The sequence below is a fragment of the Papio anubis genome, chromosome 19 (genome assembly GCF_008728515.1).
Source record: "Papio anubis isolate 15944 chromosome 19, Panubis1.0, whole genome shotgun sequence".
Taxonomy (NCBI): Eukaryota; Metazoa; Chordata; class Mammalia; order Primates; family Cercopithecidae; genus Papio; species Papio anubis.
The window spans coordinates 71,748,608-71,775,044 of record NC_044994.1 but is presented as its reverse complement, the minus strand read 5'-3'; the positions used below and the strand labels follow the sequence as shown (position 1 = coordinate 71,775,044).

General features: G+C 52.9%; 2 protein-coding genes across 7 annotated transcripts in view; one reads left to right on the top strand and one right to left on the bottom strand.

The window, feature by feature from the left end:
- SLC66A2 (solute carrier family 66 member 2) overlaps positions 1-8,826 on the top strand; it is a 47,022-nt gene extending 38,196 nt beyond the window's left edge. For all 4 annotated transcript variants that reach the window (XM_017951890.3, XM_017951888.3, XM_017951887.3 and 1 more), the window contains one exon: positions 6,975-8,826. In XM_017951890.3, coding sequence (XP_017807379.1) covers positions 6,975-7,036 — 62 coding nt within the window. In that variant the 3' untranslated portion in view covers positions 7,037-8,826. The remainder of the gene's footprint in view (positions 1-6,974) is intronic.
- Positions 8,288-26,437, bottom strand: part of KCNG2 (potassium voltage-gated channel modifier subfamily G member 2) — an 83,709-nt gene continuing 65,559 nt past the window's right edge. For 2 of the 3 annotated variants that reach the window (XM_009192959.3, XM_021930239.2), the window contains one exon: positions 11,128-12,186. In XM_009192959.3, the coding sequence (XP_009191223.1) occupies positions 11,410-12,186 (777 nt within the window). In that variant the 3' untranslated portion in view covers positions 11,128-11,409. Of the gene's footprint in view, positions 9,842-10,073; positions 12,187-26,437 lie in introns of those variants that run through there. The other variant, XR_004180125.1, reaches the window with a different exon arrangement.

Sequence of the window (26,437 nt, the reverse complement as noted above, 5' to 3'; positions counted from 1 at the left end):
GGTATACTTCGTTCCAATTTACATGTACTCCCTGCTCCTCTCCCTTCCCTGTTGTCCCCTGCTCCCGTGCCCTCCCTGCTGTTGTCCCCCCTGCTCCCATCCCCTCCCTGCTGTTGTCCCCTTCCTGCTCCCATCCCTCCCTGCTATTTGTCCCTTCCCTCCCTGCTGTTTGTCCCCTTCACATCCCTCCCTGCTATTTGTCCCCTTCCCTGCTCCCATCCTCCCTGCTGTGTCCCCTTCCTGCTCCGTCCCTCCTGCTCCTGGCCCCTCCCCTGCCCTCTAAATGATGTAGCTAGGGGGGTGGGGGTGGCTGGGATTCCAGTCCCCATGCCACAGTGGTGGAGCCTTCTTCCGGATTGTCCCAGCAGCTGGAATGTCCCCGCAGCCAGCAGAGCCCAGCCCAGCGATGGCTCTGTGTCTGCAGCTGCCGTGCTGCGGGGCGCACCTGTGCGTCAGGGCCCCAGGGATGCTAACAGTGAGGGCGCTGGGCGGTGACCCGGGGACAGGGACAGGTGGTCCTGGGATCAGGCTTCAGCTGCACGTCCTCCGGCCCCCATCTGACCACGGCTGTGTCCCAGCTGGAACTCTGGAGCCCAGCATCTGCCTCCATCTTTGTTGGTGTGTGCAGGCCTGAGCTCTGCCACTGTGGAATCCTCACTGGGGGTGGCCAGCCACCTGCCTCCTGGCCTGCCTGGCTCCCTGGGGTTCTGTGTGTTGGAGGCGTCAGCAGGGAAGGGGATGGAAAGGAGGTGTCCAGGCCCCCACTGGCCTCTCGGGGCTGCCCAGCCCCTTCCTAGGGTGGGCTCCGAATGGGTCTGGGCTCTGCCTGTGGTTGGGGCCTCAGGAGGGGACCCGACCCCCGATTTCCCTCCAGACAGCAAAGCAGCCCAGGCTGTTCCAGGCTCTGCTCCTCCTCCCTGGGGGCCAGGCTCAGGCATCACCTTCCCACTTGCCCCCGCCGAGGCCATGGTGCGGGTGCTGCTGCCTCCCAGCCCTTCCCCAGCCATGCCTGGCAGTCGGGGGCTTGCAGGCCACAGGGCTTTACCTGATGTTACGACGGGAGCTAAAAGCTGTCTCTCTAGGTTTGAGTTGCTTGCTTTGACTGTTTCACTGAAGATAGTCTGAAAGTTGTTCACAGTTAACTCGTGTGGCCGCTCTGTGAGGAGGGACGTTGTCTGTCAAAGCAGCGAAAGCAAACGTGCCCTGGCCTCCTCCGTCTACACTGGAACACGCGCAGCCATATGGGAAACCCTGGACAAAACAGACACGGTCGGCAGATCCTCCAGGGTGCCTTGTTTGTCTGTTTTACACCTGTCATTGGTCCTTTATGTAGGACCTGTGTGGTGCGTATGGTCTCTTTTAGAATAAGAGAATGTTAAATTACAGCTTAAACGTGCCTTAAATTATAGCTTAGTTCATTCATATGTGATGCGGAAAAAATGCTCAAATTTAGAAGAGAGTGAACTAGAAAAAGTCTTGTGAGGTGGTGGGGAAGGCTGGGGACTGTGGTGAGGTTGTGGGGAAGGTTGGGGACTGTGGTGAGGTTGTGGGGAAGGCTGGGGACTGTGGTGAGGTTGTGGGGAAGGCTGGGGACTCTGTGGTACTCTGATGGGGAAGGTTGGGTACACCATGGTGAGGAAGAATGGGGATGCTGTGGTGAAGTTTCTGGACTCACCCTTGAACTACACATGCATAGATCTGGCCCTAAACTACATCCCAACAGCTTTGAGAACTCAGTGTCATTGTGGACAGTCGACCTCTCAAGTCCCAGTCTTGTCTCTGAGTGTTGCACATGAAGGACAGATCTAAAGAGCAAAAGGAAGGTTCTGAAGTGGAATTAAATTGAACTGTAGTCCACCAAAAACAAGTCAGACCTCGCACCCTGAATCTAACCACGTGAAGTGCTTGGTAGCAGGAAAAGCAACACTGTTGATGGACCACGGAAGACTCACATCTCACTGCATAATGTTCAGAATGTCCAAGATAAAAACCAAAGTTACGTATGAAGAGTCAGAGCTTCTCAGCTCTCAATGGAAATGACAGTCAATAGGAACCAGCTCAGGCCGACAGTCACTGTTGTAACTGTGCTCTGACGGAAAAGAGAAACATTCTTGGAATGTGTGGGAAGACGGAACATCTCCGCAGAGAAATAGAGGTTTAAAGAAAACCAAATAGATAATTTTAAATTGAAAAATACAGTAATCTAAATAATATATTATATGGCACAACTGTAGAATGCAGATGAGAGGAAATAGTGAACTTGAAGACAGATCAATAAAAAATGTCCATTCTGAACAGGAAGCAATTGAAAAACAGTAACAAAAACATGAAGAGAGTCAGGGGCAAATTCCAAAAGGTCTAATATTCTGTCATCTGAGCCTGGGAGCGAGGAGAAAGAGTGTGGCACAGAGGAAAAATAACTGAAGAAATACGGGCTGAAAACACCCAAATTTGGTGAAAGACAAACAGAGATGTAAGAAGTTCAGTGAATCCCAAACGTATCACATCACAATCAAACTGGTAAGAATCAAAGTCAAATTTAAAAATGTCAAAAGCAGTCGGAGGAAAAGGATCCAAATTACTCTGGTTTCTCACCGGAAACGAGGGAGGTCAGAAGGAAGTGGCTCATTGTTCAGACGCTGCGAGAAAAGAGCGTTTGACCCAGAATTCTCTATTCAGCAAAAAAAAAAAATCCTTTAGGAATCAAGGCAAAAGACAGACCACCTCAAATGAAAGGAAGCGAAGCAAAGTCGTGGCAGCCGTGCTCCTCGACAGGAAATGCTAAAGCCAGTTCTTCTGCTGGAAGGGAAGTGGACCAGAGAGCAACTTGGGACCCCAGGAATGAAGGAAAAACCAACAGAAATGGCCAATATCTGGGTAAATATAGATACTTTCCTTAAGTTATTTGAAAAGTGAAAGCAAAAAAATATAACTGGTGGGGTTTTAGTTGTAGTGACAACTGCAGTGTAAAAGAGGGAGACCGTAGTGAACTTGGTGGGAAGACTTCCACGCTCCACTTAAGGTGCTAAAATGTTGATCTTAAGGAGACTCGGACAAGTTACCTATATTATAGTCCCTACAATAGGCTTTTTCAACCGCAGCACTATTGATACTTTGAACTGGAGAATCCCTTATTGTGGGGGACTATCCTGGTACTTCAGGATGTTTAACAGCAGCTATGGCCTCTACACACTAGATACCAGCAGTGTTCCTCCAGCTGTGACAACTAAAAATGTCTCCAGAAATTGCCAGATGTTTCCTTGGGCAGGGGTGTGAGGATGGGGTCATAATCACTCCCATTTGGGAACCAATGCCCTAGAGCACTAAAAGAACTATACAGGCCAGGCACGGTGGCTCACGTCTGTAATCCTAGCACTTGGGGAGGCCAAGGCAGGTGGATTGGCTGAGCTCCGTTCGAGACCAGCCTGGGCAACACGGTGAAACCCATCTCTACTAAAATACAAACATTAGCCGGGCGTGGTGGCAGGCGCCTGTAGTCCCAGCTACTTGGGAGACCGAGGCAGAAGAACTGCTTGAACCTGGGAGGCAGAGGTTGCAGTGAGCTGAGATCTTGCCACTGCACTCCAGCCTGGGCAACAGAGTGAGACTCCATCTCAAAAAAAAAAAAAAAAAAATATATATATATATATATATACACACACACACACACACACACACACACACACATATACAGTGAAAAATCAGATACATTAAAATGGGATGTTTTTAAAATTTCAAATAATCTAAAAGAAGGCAGGAATAAAACAGTAGGGACAAGCTGAGAACAAAAAAAAATTAAAATGGTCGACCTAAATTCAAACATGTCAATAATAACATTCAATGTAAATGGCCTAACCATACCAATTAAAGGACAGCAATGTTCAAATTAATTTAAAAGGAAACCCAAGACTCAGCTACCTACTGTTTACAGCAGGCTCACTTTAATTACATCCATGGCTGATGCCGGGGTGCAGGGATATACTGAGCAGGAGGCCATGCAGTGAGATTAAAAATAAGAGGATGGAGAAAGATATACTATGCATATATGAATCAAAGAAAGCTTGGAGTCACTGTGTTAATACCAGGCAAAGTAAAACATTTGCCCTGAATAAAAAGGGACATTGCATCATGACAGACCGGTGAATTCACCAAGAAGAGACAACAGTTCCGAGTGCGTCTGCACAGAACCCCCAGCCTGGAAGTCCGTGAGGCCGGAACTGATAGAAATGGAAAGAATCTCCGGTCACACTTAGGGACTCCAGCTCTCCTCAGTAACAGATAGAAAAAGCAGACAAAGTTAGCAAGGATAGAGAAAACCTGGGCACCATCAACAACCAAGTGAATGTACGATTCTTTTCAGATCCCAGTAGGTATTCACCAAAACAGACCATATCCTGGGTCATGAGAATTTTTTAAAAGAACTGAAATTGTCCAGAGTATTTTCTACGAATATAGAATTAAGCTAGAAATTAATAGCAGAAACAGATCTTAAGTCTCCAAAGATTTAGAAGCTAAACAACACACCTTTAAACAATCTGTTAAAGATGTCTCAAAGCAAACTATGGAAAATATTTTGAACTGAAAAATACAACACCATATCAAAATTTGTGGGATGCAACTAAAGCAATGCTTAGAGTTAAATTTGTAGTATTAAATACTGATTTTAGAAAAGGAAAGTTCTCAAATTATCAATCTAAGCTTAAGAAACTAGAAAATGAAATGCAAAGTAAACCCAAACAAGCAGAAGGAAGGAAATAACAGAGCTAACACCAAGCAACAAAAATGAAAACAAAACTGCAGCAAATATAAAAAACCAAGCCTAAAGCTGGTTCTTCAGAACAAATCATTAACTGAGAAACCGGTAGCCAGAGTGACAAGAAAGCACAGATCCCCAGTATTTGGTATGAAGAGCATATTCTGTAGGCCCCACAGGCATCAAAAGAGTACAGTGAACAACCTCATACCCATACATTTGAAAATCTGGATAAAATGGACCAATTCCTTTAACCCAAGAAGAAATAACTTGAATATCTATTAAATAATCCATATCTATGAAGGAAATTTTAGATGCATAATCTAAAATCTGAAAAGGCTCTTTTTCAAGGGAAGCCAGAAATTGTGTGTCTGTGTGTGGGGGGGTGTGTGTGTACACAGTTATCAACTGATTAAAAACAAAGTGTTGAAACTCAAGTGTGAGCCGATGCTGCACGCCAAATAAAGCCACGGGCTTTGTGTGGGAAGCAGCCCGTCCCTGAAGCAGGCATGGCCGCCTTTGTGGCTCTCAGGCCCCGAGTGTTGTTCACAAACACATCCTGGGAAATCTCAGCCGTGTGTGAAGGTCAGGCGAGTGCTCTGTTTCCCATCCCGGTGTGAGGGGTCAACTGGAAGCTGTGTGGGGCGACGGTGGGGTCACCGCGCGATTCCCGGGCGCCTGCTGTGTGCGTGGCTAGTGCGGGAAAGGTGGGTGCCTTTGCACTGGGGCTGTGGTCCTAAACCCGGAGCCCCACCCCAGGTCAGCTGTACAGCCCTGCCCACGCCTAAAGGGGGATTCCAAAGCCTGGGCTGACTGCTGGGGTGTGTGGGAGGCCAAGGTGCCCACACCACCTTCCCCCAGTGCTACCTAGGCACCACCCTGTCTTTTTGTCTGTGGAAAAGACTGGATTTTGTGGAGCTGGAGCTGTATCCAGGGGAAGACACATCCCAGAGAATAAAAACTGGGAGGAAAATGCACCCTGGGGGTTGGGGGAAACCTTTGTAATTTAGCTAAACCGACCCAAGTGGAAACAGTCCCAAAACCTCCTGGTTTTTCCCAGTGGGTGTAATGATAAAGCCAGATTTATGCTCTGAGGCCAACAAGATGCTCCAGAGCTGAGCACTGTGGCCTTAGGAGAGAGAAGTGGGTGCAGATGCCGGCTGTCTCCTGCGGGTTCCTAGCTCCAGCCCTGACCCACACACCTGGCCACGGCTGTGCCCGAAGACTCTCGCGCAGGGCGGCTGTGGCACCCAGGCCACTTCAGGGCAGGCGCCCACGCTGGCTTGTGAGCGGGATGGAGGCCCCGGGGTGGGGGACGGCTGTGTCCTGTCCTTTCTGTCCAGGCAGTGCTCCCCGCCCAGGCTCTGCCTCTGGCTTCAGGAGCTGCGGAAGGGTCAGTGACCACTAATTTAAACATTTCACGTGGGAAAACAGCAGCACTCATGTTCACTGCTAGGCAAGCCGGGGCATGAACATGGCGGTGGGGGAAGTGTGTTTGGACTAGGATGGTGGGTGGCAGCTGCTCCCTGTTCACTCCAGGAAGGGAAGGTTTGAGCCAATCACCAGGGAAGGAGGCCTGGCCAGCAGAGACCCAGGAGCAGCTGCTCCGCTCCGCTGTGTGCCTGGAGGCCCCTATCTGCGTCCTCAGCACCCTCCCAGGCCTGCCCCCTCCCAGAATCGCCACCACCCACCAGAGGCCCTGACCTCGAGTGCTCGCCCTGCCGTCCCCTGTAGCCTCCGGCTGGTCTCGCTGATAAGAGGCCCTGACCACCTCAGCTGCCCACCCCTGCGGTCCCCTGTAACCTCAAGGTGGTCTCGCTGTCAGAAGCCCTGACCTCCTCGGCTGCCCACCCCTGCCGCCCGCAGTAACCTGAGCTGGTCTCGCTGTTCTTGGGCATGCAGTGCTTGAGTCGGAGCCTCTGGAGCCCCAGCCAGGCGGCAGCTCCTGAGGCCAGAGAGAAGTCAAGGGCCGGGTTGTGTGGGACAGGCAGGGTCAGCATGTGTCCTTTGGCCCCCTGGGGTGTCCCTGACTCCTTGGGGTAAGGCAGCCCTCCCCACCCAGGTAGGCCCCAGCCTCCCAGGGTATCCCCCTGACCCCTTGGGGTGTTCTTGATCCCTGGGTCACCCTGTGGACTGCCTGGGTGTCCCCTCGACCACCTGGGTGCCCCCTGAGCCCCAGGTCACCGTCCTCCCCACCGACTGCCCGCTTTTGTCTTCACAGCATCAAGATGGTGCTCATGTGGACCAGTGGCGACGCCTTCAAGACGGCCTACTTCCTGCTGAAGGGCGCACCTCTGCAGTTCTCCGTGTGCGGCCTGCTGCAGGTGCTGGTGGACCTGGCCATCCTGGGGCAGGCCTACGCCTTTGCCCGTCACCCCCAGAAGCCGGCGCTGCACGCTGTGCACCCTGCTGGCACCAAGGCCCTCTAAGAGTGGGGAGGACAAGGATGTGGGCCAGCCAGCCACGGGCACTGGTGGGTGCTGTGGCCGCCGCAGGTGTGGGGAAGACGGGGTCCGGGTGTTGGGGTCTCCAGCCTCTGTGGGGTCTCTCCGGGTGGGCGGTGGGGGTGGGACAGCCAGGGTGGATCTGAGCCCGAGGGTTTCAGATGTTTTTAGGGTGATATAAAAAGCAAGTGTTTTTCCCGTTTCCTCTTACGAAACACCGGCTGAGCCCGAGGTACACACGGGGCGGTGGAAGGCGGCCTGCAGGCACCTGCTCCAGGTGGACCCGTGGGGTGACCTCAGGAGACCCTGCAAGTCCTGTGAGCAGAGCCGTCAACCCCGCGACACCCTGGCCAGACCCTGCTTGGACTGGGGCGGCCTCTGCTGCCCGGGGTCTGGCACTGTGGAGGGCGGGGCTTTCTCTGCCTGGTACACATGGAAAGGCGCTGCGTGGACGCAGGGTCACCGTGCTCCTGGTGGAAAGGCGCTGTGTGGACGCAGGGTCCCCGTGCTCCTGGTGGAAAGGAGCTGTGTGGACGCAGGGTCACCGTGCTCCTGGTGGAAAGCAGCTGTGTGGACGCAGGGTCGCCGTGCTGCTGGTGGAAAGCAGCTGTGTGGACGCAGGGTCGCCGTGCTCCTGGTTTCTGGCAGTTGGTGTTTCCTGGGCCTCGAGAGCGGCTGCCAGGCCCAGACGCCTCGTGGCTATGCTGTGTCCAGCCCTGCTGAGCATCACCAGGGGTAGCTCACGCTGCTCTTGTCGGAGCCTCTGGTCCTCCTTGAGTCCTTGGGGATGTGGCAGATGCCAGCGACCATCAGACAACGTGGAGGCCTCATGGGCGAAGGCTGCGGGGGCCGTGCCGAGGCTGTGCACACGCAGTCCGCACGCCACCCTTGGGCCTGGCAGAGAGCCCCTTCCTTCTGGGCGCCGACTGCACCTCCGGATACAGCATTGATGTCCATTTTCCAGGAGGGAGGCGGCCTCGGGTCGAGGGAGTGGAGGGGCTGCCCCTGCCACGCAGGTCCTGGCTGATGGCCCCTCACCCTGCCGCCCTGGGCTTTTGGCCTGAAGCAAATTCCTGAGTGGGAGTGCCAGGGCCTGCCACATCCTGTCCTGTCCACTGCCTACCCCCTTATGCTGGCTCCCACAGTTCTGCTACAGTGGGAGCTGCCAGTCTGACCCTTGTCACCCCACGCTCTGCCCCCACCCCGTTTTCAGTTTAGCACGAGGTCACACGGTGTCAGCAGCCCTGCACTGACCGCAGCCGGCCCCCAGTCCTCAGAGTTCTGGATGCTTCTGTGCGGCTCCAACAGGCACCGTCTTCCCTTCCGCGGGCGGAGGGGCCGCTTCCCGCAGGCATCTGAGCTCTATGCCGGGGCCGTGGCTGTGGCCATGGGAAGATGTTCCACGCTGCCGCCCCGAGTCTTCCTCGGAAACACTCTTGAATGTCTGAGTGGGGGTCCTGTTTAGCTCTTTGGCCTGTGAGATGCTTTGAAAATTTTTATTTTTTTAAGATGAAGCAAGATGTCTGTAGCGGTAATTGCCTCACATTAAAATGTCACCGACTGCAGGCACGGTGACTGCTGAATGTATCCCGTGTGGTGACTTGGAATCAATAAACCATTTGTGGATCCCGTGCGGTATGAGTGGGCCCCGGGCAGAGGGAAGGATCTGGCTGTGGTCCTGGCCTCTGCCCAGACACACCCTTTAGCCTGGGCCACCTTAGAAGGCTCCCGTGTGACCCGGGTTCCTCCAGGGCCCCCAAATGACAGCCCAGCCCCCTCAACCTGTCACTACCCTTTGCCTGTGGGCCAGTGGCCCGGGGGTCCTTTCGGCTCATCACAGACGGGTCTGGCTGCCCTGGCCTCTGCGGTTCACACATCCGCCCTTCTGCCTCCCACCACTGAAGGCTCAGAGCATGGGAAAGGTCTCCTTTAAAGGCCAAGAGAAGCATTTCCAGATTTGTGATCTCGGAGCAGCTCATAGAGGTGGAGCTGTGTGCGCACTGCGATTTTTTCCGTGCAGTGTTTACACTGAAGGCAAGATGCGAGTTTCTTTGTCCAGTAAAAAACCAGTCGTGTGGGTGCAGGGCAGGATTTGGGTTGAAGGGCCCATCCGGGTACTAGGAGAGGGCACAGGCCACATGCAGGCAGCAGCCTGGGGGAAGATGGGAGATGAAGGCCAGCGTGTCTAGAACGTCTCGGACACAAATCGCCCTCCTCAAGTGCTGGTGGGTGGTGCCAGATGAACCAGAGGTCCCGCGCAGGGGTGGGGTTGTGCGTCTTCAGGGTGTGGAGACAGGCAGTTCTTGGGGACCACTCTGGGCCACCGGGTTTTAACAGGAAATGGGGGCAAGGTCTCAACCCCACACTGTGGGAGCCATGGGGGTGGGGGCAGCGGTGGAAACAGCTGCGTTTCTCAACTCTCAGGGCACTGCCACCCTGCGATGCCTTCTGATAGTTTTCAGCAACAAAGCACCGCCAGGGAAGCAGGAGGCCGAGGACGACTCCCAGTGAGGCCCCTCCGTGGGAGAGCAGGTCGTGGGAGCCTGAGTTCACATTCCTCTCACCACATGAGGAAACTGAGGCCTGCCCTGAGCCCCAGCCCTGTGCCCTTCCCAGGGGCCTGAGAGGGTGGCCCACAGGGCACCTGTAGAGGGAAAAGGATGCCCAGGGGCTGGGTGGGCACTTGCTCAGGAGAAAATGTACCCCCACCCCAGCCTCAGCACAAGTGCCCGGCACCCCCATCCTGGTGACCCAGGGTGGCCTCTGGTGGGCCCGGGTCTTGGAGGGCCCCAGGGCTCCCTGGCCAGACCCTGCAGCCCAAAGTGGGGAGGGGCAGGTCCAAGACTCCCCATCCCCCGACATTCCCCACCTCTGACCTGGCCCTCCGTGGAAGAACAACTTGGGTTTATTTCTGGGGGTCTTCGTGGTGGGCAGCACCTCACCGCACAGGAGGAATTCTTCTGTCTTTGGGGGTCACCAGCAATGCTGGGACAAGCAGCAAGTAGGGGGCACCGGCCTCGGCGCGTGGCCCCTCGGGCTGTCCTCTGCGTGGGCCTCTCAGACCAGTGCCAAGCTCTGCTCATTCCTGAGCAAGACCCAAGGCTGTCACTGTGAGAGTGGCCCTCAGTGCAGAGCCAGACCCCAGGCCCACCCGCGCTGTGTGCCTGGCATCCATGGACCCTCCGTGTCATGGGCACCTGGGGCACCAGCTGACCTGGCTGTTGGGGGAGGCAGGTCTGAGCCCCACGTGGTCCCGGTGGGTTGCTGCAGGTCTGCTATGGAAAAGGACTGGGGCTTGCACTCAGGCACTCACCGGGGCCATGCACATCTCCCCTTTCTCCACACCTGCGTCCCCTACAGACTCCTGCTGTGTAATGGACAGTGGGACCCTCTGGTGAGGCATCCCCCTTCCGCTTCCGGCTGTGGCCATCATGTCTCAAGTTTCCTGGATGAACTCATCAAAATGAACGAGTGCAGAGCAGCGCGGTGTGGAAATTTCCTTCCTCTCCACCTGCAGAAAGGCCCAGAAGGCGGCCATGGAAGGGTTGCAATGCCACACGCAAACCTTATCCGGAGGGAGTGTCAGGAGGCCCTTGTCACCCTCCCTGAGGTCAAGCCTTGAAGATTCCCCAGGGAGGTGGTGTCAGGGAATGGAGGTTAGAGGTCAGGGCTGGAATCCTCTTCCCTGACCACCAAAAGGGCAGTTACTGGGGCGGCACTGGGGTGCTGTGCGCGTCGGCTCAAACCTCTGTCCCATCCCTGGGAAGGTGATGTGGCCTTGGGCAGAGGTGGATGCGGAGGGCCTCCTTCCGTAGGGTGCCCATTCTGGGTGCCATGGGGGCCTGGCAAGGGCCGCGCTACCCCTTTCTCCCTGGCCGGAGGCAGGAAAAGTCGGGGGCGGGGACGAAGTCATCCACAGTCGGCGTGGAACTTCTGGGACTTACTAAATTTATTTTTATCTAGGTATAGAAAATTAAAAATCCAAAGAAAGAAGCAGGGCAGGAGGACACAGGCCAGTGACTTTGCCCAGCGCTGCCAGGGGAGTCAGGCGGGGCCCCGCCGAGTTCTGGGGCTGCTCACACAGGAGGGCCGAGGACGCGGCCGGCAGGAGCCGCTCCCCAGAGCCAGACGACCCCCTTCCTCGGCGCGCCTCGGGGGTCCCGACGCTGCAGCTGGAGGGGGCGGGGGATCCCCGTGCGGGCGGCGCAGGCGTCAGCGCTCTGCCCGCACCCACAGCGCGTCCGCGGAGTCGGCGGCCTGGCCCGCGCCGTCGGGGCCCTGCGAACTGTCCTCGGTGGCCGTGGCCGAGCGCGTGCTGTCCTCCCGCAGGGCCGGCTCGGGGCTGGTCGCGCGCTGCTGCTGCTCCTTGAGCTCGGAGTAGGAGCGCGAGAAGGTGTGGAAGATGGAGGTGACCGGGAAGGCCATGAGCAGGATGCCGCTGAGGATGCTGCTGAGCGCCACCACCTGCCCGGGCAGGCTGCGCGGAACCATGTCGCCGTAGCCCACGGTGGTCATGGAGATGACGGCCCACCAGTAGCTGGCGGGCACGCTGGAGAAGTCGCGGCGCGCGCCCAGCTCGCGCTCGGCCAGGTGCACCAGCGGCGCGAAGAGCGCCATGGCCACGCACAGGAACAGCAGCAGCAGCCCGAACTCGCGCGCGCAGCGCTGCACGGTCAGGCCCAGCGAGCGCAGCCCCAGCGAGTGGCGCGCCAGGCGCATCACGTAGAGCACGCGCAGCGCGCGCAGCAGCCGCAGCACCAGCCCCGCGCGCTCCAGGAGCTTGGTCCCGCCCGAGCCTGCCGCCAGCCCCAGCAGCAGGGACACGTAGAACGGCAGCAGCGCCAGGATGTCGATGATGTTGAGCGGCGCGCGCAGGAAGGCGCACTTGCTCTCGGCCTGCAGGGAGCGTAGCAGGAACTCGAAGGAGAACCAGGCCACGCACACGGTCTCCAGCACGAACAGGCTGCGGCACTTGGGGGAGCACTCGCCCTGCGGGGAAAGGGGACGTGGGGTTGGGGGCGCAGGCCTGTTGGAGGGCCGGGGGCGCTGCGCCCTTCCTTCCCCAGGACCAGAGGCATCCCCCAGGCCACCCTTCCCGCGCCAACCCACGGAAGCGGGTGCAAGGGATATTGACAAACAGGCCCAGTTCCTATTGGAAAAAAAACAAAATGAAAAACCAGCAAGATTTAATGGTGATCACTTCGGGCTTGAGAGCGGATGCCCTTAGCTGACCCAGGAAACTGGTGAAAATAATGTTTAAACCCTTGACCTTTTAAAGCCTTGGGAAATGATCTTAAGAGCAAACAGCAAACAAAGAAACATCTATTTATATGTGAACATTCTGTAAGAAAGAGCATTTGTGGTATCTGTGTCAAGACTGCATCCTCCTCCTCAGCTTGGCCAGGAGGAGACTCCGTGTGGAATGGCTGCAGCCACGGACACAGCCCTCCCACCCCCACCCCACCCCACCCCACCCACAGCTCCCAGTCAGGGGGCTTCTTCCCCCGGAAGGGACCGACATCACAATCTCACATTCTGCCCTCAGCTCCTGGGGCTACGTCCTTGGGGAGTCCGGTGGAGGGTGGGGCACCCTCCTCCCACCCAGTCCCCACTCTCTTGGATGGGAGGCTGGCCTTAGGTGTCACGGGCGGGAGGCTGGCCTTGGGTGTCATGGGTGGGAGGCTGGCCGTGGGTGTGGCACACTGAGAAGACAGGGCCTGACTGCCCTTGCTGCAGTGATTCCAGGCCAGGAGAGGCCGATGAGGTCTCAGGCTGCTGCCCCCCATCAAGCTCTCAGCTCCTAGAGAAGGAGGGTGTCATTCACACTGAGGCTTGCCCTTGTCCCCATCCCCCAAATCCATGGTTCAGAGATTTCTGCCAGGAGGGAGATGCAGGAAGTAATCTCCTCTCAAAGGAACTGACCTCATTTGTAACAGAACATGAAGAAGCTTACACCTAAGGACACTCTCAACACGATCAGAGGTGGAGGTGAAGTGAATTAGCAGATTCATGCGCCTGCTGACCATGTAGCCTAGATGCAGGCTGGCTAGGGTGCTGGGGAACGAGGGGAGAAGACAGCTGGCAGGAGCCCTCCTGGGGTCAGAACAATGTCAGGCACTCTCAGAAAGCAATGAGAAGGAGCTGCAATATGATCAGGTTGTAGAGGAATAACAGAGCTCTCAGCTGGCAACTTGGAGTTTTAACTACTGGGTGTGGTCAGTGAGACAGAGGAAGAGGTTGCTCCCCAAACCTTGTCATCCTAGGGTGACTGTGGCACACTGGTGCTGGCCCGACACAGAGACTGTTGCTGGGGAGGAGGAAGGGCGCACGGGCATCACGACAGTAACCCAGCCAGTCACCAAAAGACTAAACCAGTGAGTAACAGGCCCAGGATGGGGACTACCCAAAGGGCTAGAGTATCTTGTCTAAAACGTCTAGTGTCTAATGATGACAAGATATGTGGAAGAGGAGGAGGGGAAGGAAGGAAGAAAAAGAAAAGGAGAGTATGACTCATACATCAGGAAGAAAGCAGGCAACAAAAACTGCTGTGAGAGTGACCAAATGTCAAATTTAACAGAATGAGATTTCAAAGCAGCCACTATCAGTATGTTCACAAAACTAAAGGAAGCATAAGTGAAAATGCCACAAATAGAGGCTGTTGGTAAAGAGATGGACATTTAAAAAAATACCCAAATGGAAATTCTGGAATTGAAAAGTGCAATAATTGAAATAAAAAAAATTTAAAATCACTAGAAAAGCTTAACAGTAGGTTTTAACCGGCAGAAAAAAGAATTAGTAAACATGAAGATAGTTTGATGGGAATTATGCTGAAGAACAGAGACAAAAAGAATAAAGCAAACAGCGCCTCGAGAAGCGCAGGACACCATTATATGCCCCCACATATGCATAATGGGAATATCCAAGGAGAGGAGAGAAGGGAGAAGAAAAACTATGCAAAGAGATAATGGTGGGAAAAAAACCCTCAATTTATTAAAAACAATGACCTATATATCCAGGAAGCTCAATGAACTCCAAGCAGGATAAACACAGAGACCCACAGATGGACACATCATAATAAACGTAATGAAGGTCAAAGACAAGGAAAAAGCATGGAAGCAGCAAGAGCAAAATGAAGATCACTTACAAAGGCACTTCACAGATAAACAGCTGATTTATCAGCAGAAACACTGCAAGCCAGAAGGCAGTGGAATAGCATATCCAAAGTGCTCAAAGGAAAAACACCCTGCCAATCAAGAATCCTATATCCAGCAAAGTTACTGTTGAAAAATTAAAGTAAAAAATAAACACTTTCCCAGGTAAACAAAAATTGAGAGAATTCACTGCTTAGCAGACCTGCCTCACAAGAAATACTAAAGAAGGTTCTTCAGGCTGAAAGCAGGTGACCCCAGATGAAAATGTGGATCGACACAAAAAGTGTTAGTAAAGGTTATTATGTAATTAGAAAAGACACTATAAATGCATTTTTTTCTTAATTGATTTGAACAGCAACTGTATAAAAATAAGATGTATATAATGTATTAAGCCTGCAGCATATAGAAATGTAATATACGTGTAATGTATTTGCCAATAAAAGCCCAAAAGAGGTGTGTGGGAGCAGAGGTGTGTGGGAGCAAAAGTGTAATGGTCTAAGGAAATGACAGATAGTGAAGCAAAAGCAATAATTGTAACAATGTGTGTCACAACAATTGCACCAAAAGGGAGAAAAGTGAATACAGCTATACAGGCGTAACGTCTTCATCTCACTGGAATTAAGCACAAACCTGAAGCAGGTTCTGATTATTTATGGTAAACTCCAGAGCAAACACTAAAATAAATAACTAAAAAAAACCTTTAAAATATCATTACTGGGCTGGGTGTGGTGGCTCATGCTTGTGATCCCAGCACTTTATGAGGCCAAGGCAGGTGGATCACCTGAGGTCAAGGGGTTCAAGACCAGCCTGGCCAACACGGCAAAACCCTGTCTCTACTAAAAATACAAAAATTACTTGGGTGTGGTGGTGTGTGCCTGTAATCCCAGCTACTTGGGAGGCTGAGTCAGGAGAATCACTTGATCCCAGGAGGCGGAGGCTGCAGTGAGCAGAGATTATACCACTGCACTCCAGTCTGGGTGACAGAGACCTCCCCTCTCTCTCTCTCTCTCTATATATATATATATACACACACACACACACACATATATATATATTACACATATATATAAAAAATTAGTGCAATTAAAATGCTCCATAAGAAAATAACCAATGCAAAAGAAAGCAGCTAAGGAAGGATACAGAAACAACATGATCCGTGAGGCGCATGAAACAGAAAATAAGATGTGGCAGACACAGACCCAACTATATCAATCATGACATTAGATATGAATGGAGCGAACAACCCAATCAAAAGCAGAGTGGGTTTTTTTTTTTTTTTGAGACGGAGTCTCGCTCTGTCACCCAGGCTGGAGTGCAGTGGCCGGATCTCAGCTCACTGCAAGCTCCGCCTCCTGGGTTCACACCATTCTCCTGCCTCAGCCTCCCGAATAGCTGGGACTACAGGCGCCTGCCACCTCGCCCGGCTAAGTTTTTGTATTTTTAGTAGAGACGGGGTTTCACTGTGTTAGCCAGAATGGTCTCGATCTCCTGACCTCGTGATCCACCCATCTCGGCCTCCCAAAGTGCTGGGATTACAGGCTTGAGCCACCGCGCCCGGCCAGCAGAGTGGGTTTTAAAAAATAATTGAACTAAATGTTGTCTACAGGAGACACACTTTAGATTCAAAGACACAAATAGATACAATGTAAAAAGATGGGAAAAGATGTATCATCCAAACAGCAACCACAGGAAAGCTAATAGACAAAGTAGATGTTAAAACAAAAAGTGTTATTCGAGATAATATGTAATGATCAACAGGTCAATCCACCAAGAAGATAAAACCGTTAAAACATATGTACCAATGATACAGCAATAAGTAAATGAAGCAAAAACTGAACAGAAACTGAGAAAGAGACATTCCATAATAATAGCTGGAGACTTCATTACCCCACTTTTTAATTTTTATTTTTATTATTGTTTTTTAGACGGAGTCTCACTCCGTCACCCAGATGGAGAGCAATGGCATGATCTCGCCTCACTGCAACCTCTGCCTCCCAGGTTCAAGCGATTCTCTTGCCTCAGCCTCCTGAGTAGCTGTGACTACAGGGGTGCACCACTGTGCCCAGCTAATTAATACTGCACTTTCAATAATGGACAGAAAAACTATACAGGAGGGTCAAGGAAACAGAAGGCGTGAACACCACCATGAGCCAAACGGACCTCACAGACACCCGTAGAACGTGTCACCCAACAACGCAATATACATTTTTCCGATGTGCACACGGAACAGTCTCCAGAACAGGACATATACCAGCCATAGAACCAACCTCAATACGTTTAAAAGGATAGAAATAATACAAGTATACACTCCATCCACAGTATTAGAAATTAATGACAGGAAAAAAATTGGGAACCTCACAAATATGTGGAAATTAAACATACTCCTAGATAATCAAAGAGGTCAACCAAGAAATCAGAAGGGAGTCGGACTTGGAGATGAGTAAGAATGAAGACAGGACATATCCAGACTTACGTGGGGCAGCTAAAGTAATGCTCAGACGGCCATGCTCAGAGGGCCAGCGCAGCGGCTCATGCCTGTAATCCCAGCACTTTGGGAGGCCGAGGCGGGAGGATCACTTAAGCTCAGGAGTTGGAGACCTGCCAGGGCAACATGGTGAAACCCCATCTCTACAAGATACACAAAATTTAGCTGGGTGTGGTGGTGCACGCCTGCAGTCCCAGCTACTCGAGAGGCTGAGATGGGAGGATCCCCTGAGTCTTAAGAGTTGTGGCTTCAGTGAGCCCTGATGGCGCCACTGCACTCCAGCCTGGGTGACAGAGCGAGACCCTGTCTCAAAAATAAAAATAAAAAATAAAATAAATAAATAAAAAGAAAAAGTAATGCTTAGAGGGAAATTTGTAGCTGTCAATGCCTATAAGAAGAAAGATCCCAAATTAATAAGCTAACACTCCACTCTAAGACAACTGGGAAAACAAAAGTAAATAAAATTTAAAGCAGGCAGGGGAGGGAAATAACAGATGAGAGCAGGAACTCATAAAACAGAGAAGACAAAACCCATAGAGAAACCAATGAAACCAAAGGCTGGTTCTTGGAAAAGATCAACAAAATCAACAAATCTTTAGCTCGTTTGAGCAGAAGAAACAGAGAGAGAAGATTCCATTTACTAGAATCAGAAATGAAAGTGGAGACGTAACTCTTGCCCTTACAAACGTAAAAAGGGCAATAAAGCAGCACTGTGAATAATCGTGTGCCAACACAATAGATAACTTAGGTAAAATGGATCCATTCACAGAAAAACAAACTACAGAAACAGAAGGAAGAAACAGAGAATCTGCACAGACCCATCACAGTGAAGAGGCTCAGCCAGAAACCCTCCAACTACCCACAAGAAAAGCCCAGGGTCAGATGCTTCACTGAATCCAACCAAGCGGTCAAAGGAGAATATCCACAGCCACAGAAAGAATGACGTCTTGTCCTCTGCAGCTGGAGGCCATTATCCCAAGCAAATTAACGCAGGAACAGAAGACGAAATACAGCATGTTTTCGCTTGTAAGTGCGAGCTAAACGTCGGGTGCTCATGGACATAAAGATGGCAACAGCAGGCCCTGTGGACTGCCAGGGGGAGCAGGAAGGAGCAAAGCCTGGAAAATGTGCTGTTGGGTGCTGTGCTTGGTACCTGGGTGACAGGACCAATCCTACCCCAAACCTCAGCATCACACAATATGCCCGGGTAGCAGACCTGCACACGTGCCTCCTAAATCTAAAATAAAACCTGAGATTAAACAAAAAAATAAAACAAAATTTTATTCATAAAAAAGGAATTAATACCAATTCCTCACGAACTATTATGAAAATACAGAAGTGGAGAGAAGGCTTCCCAGGTCAGTCTGAGGCCAGCATCACCCCGATACAAAAACCAGATGAGGTATCACAAGAAAGCCACATATGAATACCGACGTTAAAAGATTCAACAGAGTATCAACAAGCTGAATCCAGCAGTGTAGAAAAAGAATCAGACATCAGGACTGAGTGGAATTTATCCCAAGGACGCAAGGCTGGTTTAACATCTGAAAACCAATTAACGTAATACATCATATCAATATTATAGAAAAGAAAAATCACACGATCACGCCACTGATGAAGAAAAAGCTTTCGACAAAATCCAACATCTTTTCATGACAGAAACACTCAACAAACAGGAAACCGCCACAAAAAGGCATCTATAAAAACCCACAGCTAACATCACACGTAGTAACGAAACACTCCGTGCTCCCATCCGTTCAGGAATGAGATGCTAACGCCTGTTCTTGTCACTTCCAGTGGACTCTGTACTGGATGTTCCGGCCAGGGCGATCAGGCAGGTTAAACAGAATGTGCAGAGACACCTGCTAGGCCAATGACAAGGTCATGTCTGTTCACAAATGACAGGACCTCGTATATAGAAAATCCTTAGGAATCCACTAAAAACACTCTTAAAACTAGTGAGTTCAACAAGGTTGTAGAATATGCGACAATAAACAAACATCAATTTTATCTCTATACACTCACAATGAACAATTAATGTAATTCCACTCACAACAGCATCAAAAGGAAGAAATGCATCAGAATAACTAACAAAAACAACAAAAACAACTCATACTCTGATAACTACAAAACACTGCTGAAAGAAATTCTAAATTTTGACCATTCAATAGGGGAAGAACAGTTTATCATCAAGCGGTACTGGGGTGCCTTGATGTCCACACACAAAAGAATCCAGCTGAGTGCTTACCTGAACCATATGCAAAAATTACAAAAAAATGGACCAAACCTCAAAATGTGGGTGCCAAAATTACAGAACTCTGAGAAGGAGACATGGGGTAAAATCTTCATGACAAAGGACTGGCCAAGGGCTATGAGCTATGGCATCAAAAGCACAAAAAATTGATAAACTGAACTTCATAAAAATTAGAAACCTTTGTGCCTCGAAGGACAATAGCAAGAAAGTGAACAGACAACCCACAATGGAAGGAAGTATTTGGAAATCGGATCCTTGATAAGGAACTTGCATCCAGGATAGATAAGAAACTCTTATAGCTCAACAATAAAGACAACCCAAGTTAAAATTGGGCAACGGAGGGCCAGTGCGGTGGCTCATGCTTGTAATCCCAGCACTTTGGGAGGCCAAGGTGGGCAGATCATTCGAGGTCAGGAGTTCGAGACCAGCCTGGGCAACATGGTGGAAATCTGTCTCCATTGAAAATACAAAAAAAAAAAAAATAGCCCGGAGTGGTGGTGGACGCCTGTAATCCCAGCTACTCGGGAGGCCAAGGCACAAGGATTGCTTGAACCTGGGAGGAGGAGGTTGCAGTAAGCTGAGATCACCTGGACGACAGAGACTCAAAAAAAAAAATGGGCAAAAGGTCTGAACAGACATTCCTCGACGAAGAGCTCTGAACTTTCAGGAAGGACATGAAAAGATGCTCGACATCACTGGTCATCAGGGAAACGGGAATGAGAACCTCACTGCGGCTTCATACGGAGGACGCCGCTGTCCCAGCCCCACTGCAGCCTCATAAGCAGGAAGCCACTGTCCTAGCCTCACTGAGGCCTCATAAGGACGGACACTGCTGTCCCAGCCCCACTGCAGCCTCAGGGCCGACCCAGCCCCAGAGCTGGGCTGGGGGCCTTCTCAAGAGTCTGCAGCGTGTCAGCATAGCTCGTAGAAGCCCCGTGAACCGGTCCCAGCACGTGCCCCAAACGTGGTCCCCACCCCATGGACAGGGCTGAATCTGGGCCTGGTAGGTGCTCCCCACAGCTTCTTCCACCCCTGAGGTCTAGGTCTGGGTGCTCCCCGCGGCCTCCTCCACCCTCCCTCCCAGGCCTAGGTCTGAGTGCTCCCCATGGCTTCCTCCACCCCCGAGGCCTAGGTCTGTGTGCCCCCCGTGGCCTCCTCCACCCCCGAGGCCCAGGTCTGTGTGCTCCCCGCGGCCTCCTCCACCGAAGCCTCGGTCTGGGGCATGGGTTTTGTCCTAGCATTTTAAAAACTGTGGTAAAATACATGTAACAAGACACCATCTGAACCGTGTTAAAGGGTGTTAAATGCATTCAGAATGTGTGGCCTTCATCACGTCTCTAAGGCAATCACCCTGTGAGCCCGAGACGGTGGCCCCGTCAGATGTCCGCTCCCCGTTCACCTCCCTCTGCAGCCTTCCCTGACCACAGACCACAGTGAAGTCTTGACCGACATTCAAGGCGGGTGGGCTTCTGTGTGGATCCCTGGCTCCAGTCCATTCCTGAGCCTCACGGCTGTAGGAAAAGTGGGGGAGCCAGTCCCCGGGCCCCGATCCGTGCCCAAGGGAGACCCTGCAAAGCCCCTCCCACCTGGCAGGGTGTCTGGGTGCAGGAGGCTCTTGGGGCAGAGCTCAGGGGCCTTGGCGCTCCGAACCACTGGGGCTGTGAGCCCTTGGGACGCCAGGCTCCGGCATTCATGGTGTGTGACATGGTGTGTGAGCCCCAGGGAGGCTGGATCCAGGTTTGAAACCCTGACGCGCCCAGCCGGGGGGGAGGGGCATTGGGATTTGGGTGGTTAGAAAGTTCTCAGCTCAGGAGGTGCCCAGGCCCCATGTCTATCTCTGCGCGGCGGTGACCAGGAGGTGGCAAATTCAGGCTGGAGCTCGAGGCCTGTGAACCTTCTGACACCTGCTGAGAGGAAGCAGCACCGGGCATCTCAGCACAGGTCGGCCCCAAGACAGCCCTGTGGCTCTGAGCCCAGTACGTCCTGGAAACAGCCTCGTGGCTTCTGGCCCAGGGCGGCCTCCACCTCTGCCTCTGCTGTCTCAGCGTTTCTGTCCCTGTGTCCTGTCCCCATTTCCCCATAGGCATCTCCCTCCTGTCCCCTCCTATCCCTCCCGAATGCCCTCTCTGCATGTCCCTGTCCCCATGTCCCTCCGTGTCCCCACAGGCATCTGCCTCATCTCCCCTCCTGATTGTCCCGTCCCTATGTTCCTGTGACCCTATGTCCCCATGTCCCTGTCCCTATATCTGTCCCTGTGTCCCTCCCTGTGTCCCTGTCCCTGTGTCCCCTCAGGCATCTCTCTCACATTCCTATGTCCCTGTCCCCATGTCCCTATGTCCCCATCCCCATGTCCCTGTCCCCGTGTCCCTGTCCCCGTCTCCCCACAAGCATCTCCCTCGTGTCCCCTGGGTATCCCTGTCCCATGTCCCCTGGCAGGTCACCAGGTTGCACACCCAGGACTGAAGCCAGGCAGGCTGGCCCCAGGGCACCGTCCTAACCACTGGTCGACGCTGCCTTCCACACGAGCCCTCTGAGGAATCTGTGTCCCTGGCGGGGCTTGGGGACCGGCGGGGCAGGAGCACCTGGGCTGTGTGTCCTGAATGTCCCCCCCCCCCCCCACAACGAGGAGGGACCGGGTGCAGCTGCACTCAGGGTCAGAAACCGCCTGGACCGGGTCTGCCCGTGGTTAGAGACCACCTGTGGAGCCACAGGTGGGACAGTCAGCGGGCACGTTTCCAGAACTTTCAACCCAGAAAACAGACCCTGATTGATCAGATTGGATGCATCTGGTCTACTTGCCTAAAAATCAGGTCAGAAAAAAAGTCTACATTCAGCCTGGCTCACCCAGTTTTGAGGCCCACACAGCCCCCACCCTCTAGATTTGTTTGGCTTTTTTGTGCGTTTTAACAGACATTCAGGGTTTTCTGTGGGGTCCCAGGGCCGGCTTCTGCCTGCCTTGGCTGGTCGGGCACCTTCAGACCCTGCCCCGCAGCCCTGGGCTGCTCCACGATGTTCCCTCCGCTGTGCAGGACCCAAGGTCGGGGCTGGGTGGGGGCTGCAGAGCAGGCCCTATTGGCAGCTTCCGCCCTCTGCTGTCAGGGTGGGGTCTGTGGTCTCGGATTCCAGGGCTGGGGACTGTGAGGGGTGTGAGCAGGACCCCAAGAGCTGGCCAAGTGCTTCTTTGGGGAGGGAAAGTGGACCCCAAACTCAGAGATCAGTGTGGGCCTCCCAGCCCTGGTGTCAGGACGCTCTGATTACCACAGGTTTCACGGATGGTGTCTCGGCTGCCTCACCGACCCGCACGCTGCTGATTCTATGAACGTGAAAAGCGAGTTTGCTCCCACGTGCAGGAACCTGTGGGCAAACCGCTCCCAAGTTCCTGGGCCCCAGGATGAGCCCCCCTGAGGAACACAGAGCCAGGCAGACCCCTGCCCCCGTGGCTCCCCCATCACGAACCCACGCGTCTGTGCGCCTCAGGTGTGCCCGGTCTCTCTTTGGAAACCACAAGCATTTCTCAGATCTGGGTAGAAAACACAAAGCGACGACGAAAGAAATCCCAGAATCTAGACTTCCTGCCCTATGGCCCGGGGAGCTGCCGCACCCAGGCGCAGATCCAGCCTCCTCCTCTGCCGCATCGGGACATCACAGCCTGGCTCTCCCCCAGGAACCCAGTGGCCGGGGCTGCATCCCACTGGGGGAGCTGAGGAGGGGAACCAGCCAGTCCCTGCCAGGTGGGTGCTAGCACAGAGGTGCTCTCACCAGAGGACAGGAATCCAGCAGTGGTGGGGGCTGCAGAGCTGAGGACCTCCTTGAAGGACTGAGAATGGAAGCGTTTGTCGTTAGGAGGGACCTAGATGGGGAGAATTCTCTTGGGGGTGCAGGTGTGGGGCCCACAGGCAGGGGCGGGAGGAGGGCTGAGAACAGGGACATGGCATGGGGAGGGGCATGAGGACGGAGGCCCTGCAGCTTCGGTGCTGTGCTGGGGAGCTGAGCTCTGGCTTCACACTGGCAGAGAGAGCTCAGCCTGTGCCACCGGAATTGGAGGCGGGAGGCTGGTGGGAGAAGAGGGCCCAGCCTCCAGGAGGCACTGGGAGAGGAAAAGATGGCAGGGCGGGGGTTGGGATAGAAACGTGAGGATGTGGGGACTGACTAGACGGGGGTGAGGGGATGGTCCCCACCCAGGCACACCTGAGTTGGGGGTTAGTGGGCCGGGCTGCGTGGGGTCCTGATGGACGTGCCTGTGGCAACGCCGGCTAAATGGCAGAAGGCGCTGCAGCCACCAGGACAGGCCCTGTAAACGGCATCATCCACTACCACCAAAGCGAAAACCAAAACATGCCTGCTGGGAACGCCGTGTTCTCACGGCCCGCGTTCGCTCAGGACACCTGGAAGTGGAACAGCTGGTTTCTCAGACACACAAGCACATCCTCACCTTTACCAGAGCAGGCCACACACACTCAGCCCCGTCCCCAGCAAACAAGTGTCCCACGGGTCCCAGTCACAGCCAGGGTTCTGGGACCCACGGTGGCCTGGCCGGTGGGGTATAAACTCGTAAAACTCTGTACTGACGTTTTTTAAAAGCCTTCAAAGACTGCGCGCACTTTGACCTGGAAGTTCTACTTTGGGGCGTCAATTGTCAGGGAATGTCACAAATGGGCCCAAAGATTGATGTAAAAGGACCTGCTGGCTCATCAGAGCTCAGCTTTATGGGAATGCACAAATCAGCGTCCTGGAACCATCGCCACCGCGAAGACGCAGTGCGGAGACGCAGGACAGTTCCCCCAACCCGCAGTTCCCTGCCTCAGCGACAGACCCGGCCAGGCCCCCAACCCCAACCCCAACCCCAACCCCACCCCTGGCTTTCCCAGGTATCCCGCAGGCCATCAGCGTGGCTTCCCGACCTGGCCTCTTCGGCGTCCGGCCTCTGAGCTCACTCGTGCTGTCCCGGGCCCCCACCGTCTGCTGCTTTTCACCGTGGAGCCGGCCTACTGTGGATGCCCCGGGGTTGATCTGGCACCGGCCGTCAGCTGCTTCCAGGCTGGGCTGTGATGAATACAGGGGCTGAACACTCGCTCCGTACGTGACACACGCTGTCCTTCCCGCGGGTATGTCCTGGGCGTGGGGCTGGTGTGCAATGAGTGCAGGTGTGCCCGGCGTCCACGCTCTGCCACAGTCTCGCCACGCCACGGCCTGCAGGGCCTGAGCCGTCCAGCCGCGCACCCTCCTCTGCTGCTGGTTCTTCGATCAGGGCCCTCCTAACATCCGAGTGACAGCTCCTGCGGCTGAACCTTGTATTTCCCTGGTAACAGTTCAGGCTGTATCTGCCCATAGGCGTGTCCTCTTGGCTGAAGTGTCTGTTCGAAACTTCCGCCCCTTTTTAAATCAGGTTGTTTTCTTACAGTTGGTTTATACGGCTCTGTATATAGTTTAATTACAAGTCTTTGTTAGATATGTGATTTACAAATATTTTCTCCTAGTCTGAGGCTTGTCTTTTCATTCTCTCAGTCTTTGGTGGACAAAAGTCAAAAGAGGGTTTTAAATAGAGATGGGGGTCTCGCTGTATTGCCCAGGCTGGTCTTGAACTCCTGGGCTGAAGTCATCCTCCTGCCTCAGCCTCCCAAAGTGTCAGGATTACAGGCCTGAGCCCCCTCGCTAGGCCAGAAGTTTTAGACTCTGATGAAGTGCAGCCTATCCGTTTTCATGTTTCACGAATCACATATCTGACGCCACGTCTGGGAACTCCTTCCTTACTCCCCATCAGCAAAGGCCATCTCTATGTTTTCTTGTACAAGTTTTATAGTTTTAAATGTTGTTTTATGTTTAGGTCCACGGTCCATCTCAAGCTGAATTTTTGTATAAAACGTAAGGCATGGGTTGTGTTTTTTTAAATATGGGAGTCCAGTTGTTGTAGCCCTATTTGTTGACAAGACGAGTCTTTCTCCGTGCCAGGCCTTTTCACTTTGCCAAAAGCCGGCTGGCCCCATTCGTGTGGTTCTATTGCTGGACTGTGTCCATGGCCCCACGCCTGTCCTCTCCCCACACTGTCCTGCTGTGGCTTCAGAGCAAATCTGGAAAGCAGGCGGTGTGAGTTCCAACTGCTTCCTTTTCAAAATGGTTCCTAGGCCTCTCCATAAAGATGTCAGAATCAGCTTGCAGATATTTGCAGAAAAGGGGATTCTGAATGGGATTTCGGTGGATCTGGAGAGGGACTATGGGGAGGGTGGACACAGTCACACTGAGTCTTCAACGCATGAGCACCGCAGGCCTTCCGTTGATTTCGGTCTTCTTTATCAGTGGTTCTGTAATTCTCAGCACGTAGATGGTGCCTAGACCTAGGCTGTGAGACTTGCATGTAAGCAATTCATGGTTTTTGCTGCTATTAATGAACTTTAAAAATTTTGAATTCCAACTGTTCCCTGCTAGCAACTCACTCAATTTTCTTAAGCTTTTTTGTGGGTTTCTTGAGAGTTTGTACATAGGCAATACTCTTTTCTTGCTTTCCACCCCTATGCCTTCTACTTTCCTTGCTTCACCGCTCTGTCTAGGACTTCCAGCACGGTGCTGGCTAGGAGTGGGGAGCGGCCATCCTCGGGTTGGTCCCAATCTTAGTGGGAAAACATTCCATCTTTTGCTATGTATGTTGTTAGCGGTAGGTTTTTTTGGTAGATGTTCACTATCAGAATAAGGAAATTCCCTTCTATTTCTACATTGCTGAAAGTGGTGTTTTAAAAATCACGAGTGGGTACTGAATTTAGTCAAATGCTTTTTCTACATCTGTTGAGATGAACAGCCGGCATTTTTTCTTTGGTGCATTAATACTGTGAATTACACGGGTTGGTTCTGAACACTGAATCAAGCTTGCTTTCCTGAGAAAAACCTCAGTTGGTCGTGACGTGCTGTGCTTTTAATGTCTTTACCAACCCTGATTTACTGATGTTTTGTTGAGTTTCGCACGAGTTCGCAGGAGATACTGGTCTTTCTTTGTTCCTTCCTTGTCCTGTCTCTGGTTTGATATCAGAGGAGTGTTGGCCTCTTGGAATGAGTTGGGAAGTGATCCCTCCCCTTGTATGTTTCTGGAACAGACCATGTAGAATTGGTGTTATTTATTCCTTAAATTTTTGTTAGATTCACCAGTGAAACTATGTGGGCCTGGAATTTTCTTCTTGGAAGGTTTTTTTTTTTTTTTTTTTTTTGAGTCGGAGTCTCGCTCTGTGGCCCAGGCTGGAGTGCAGTGGCACGATCTCAGCTCACTGCAAGCTCCGCCTCCCGGGTTCACGCCATTCTCCTGCCTCAGCCTCCCGAGTAGCTGGGACTACAGGCGCCGCCACCACACGGCTAATTTTTTGTGTT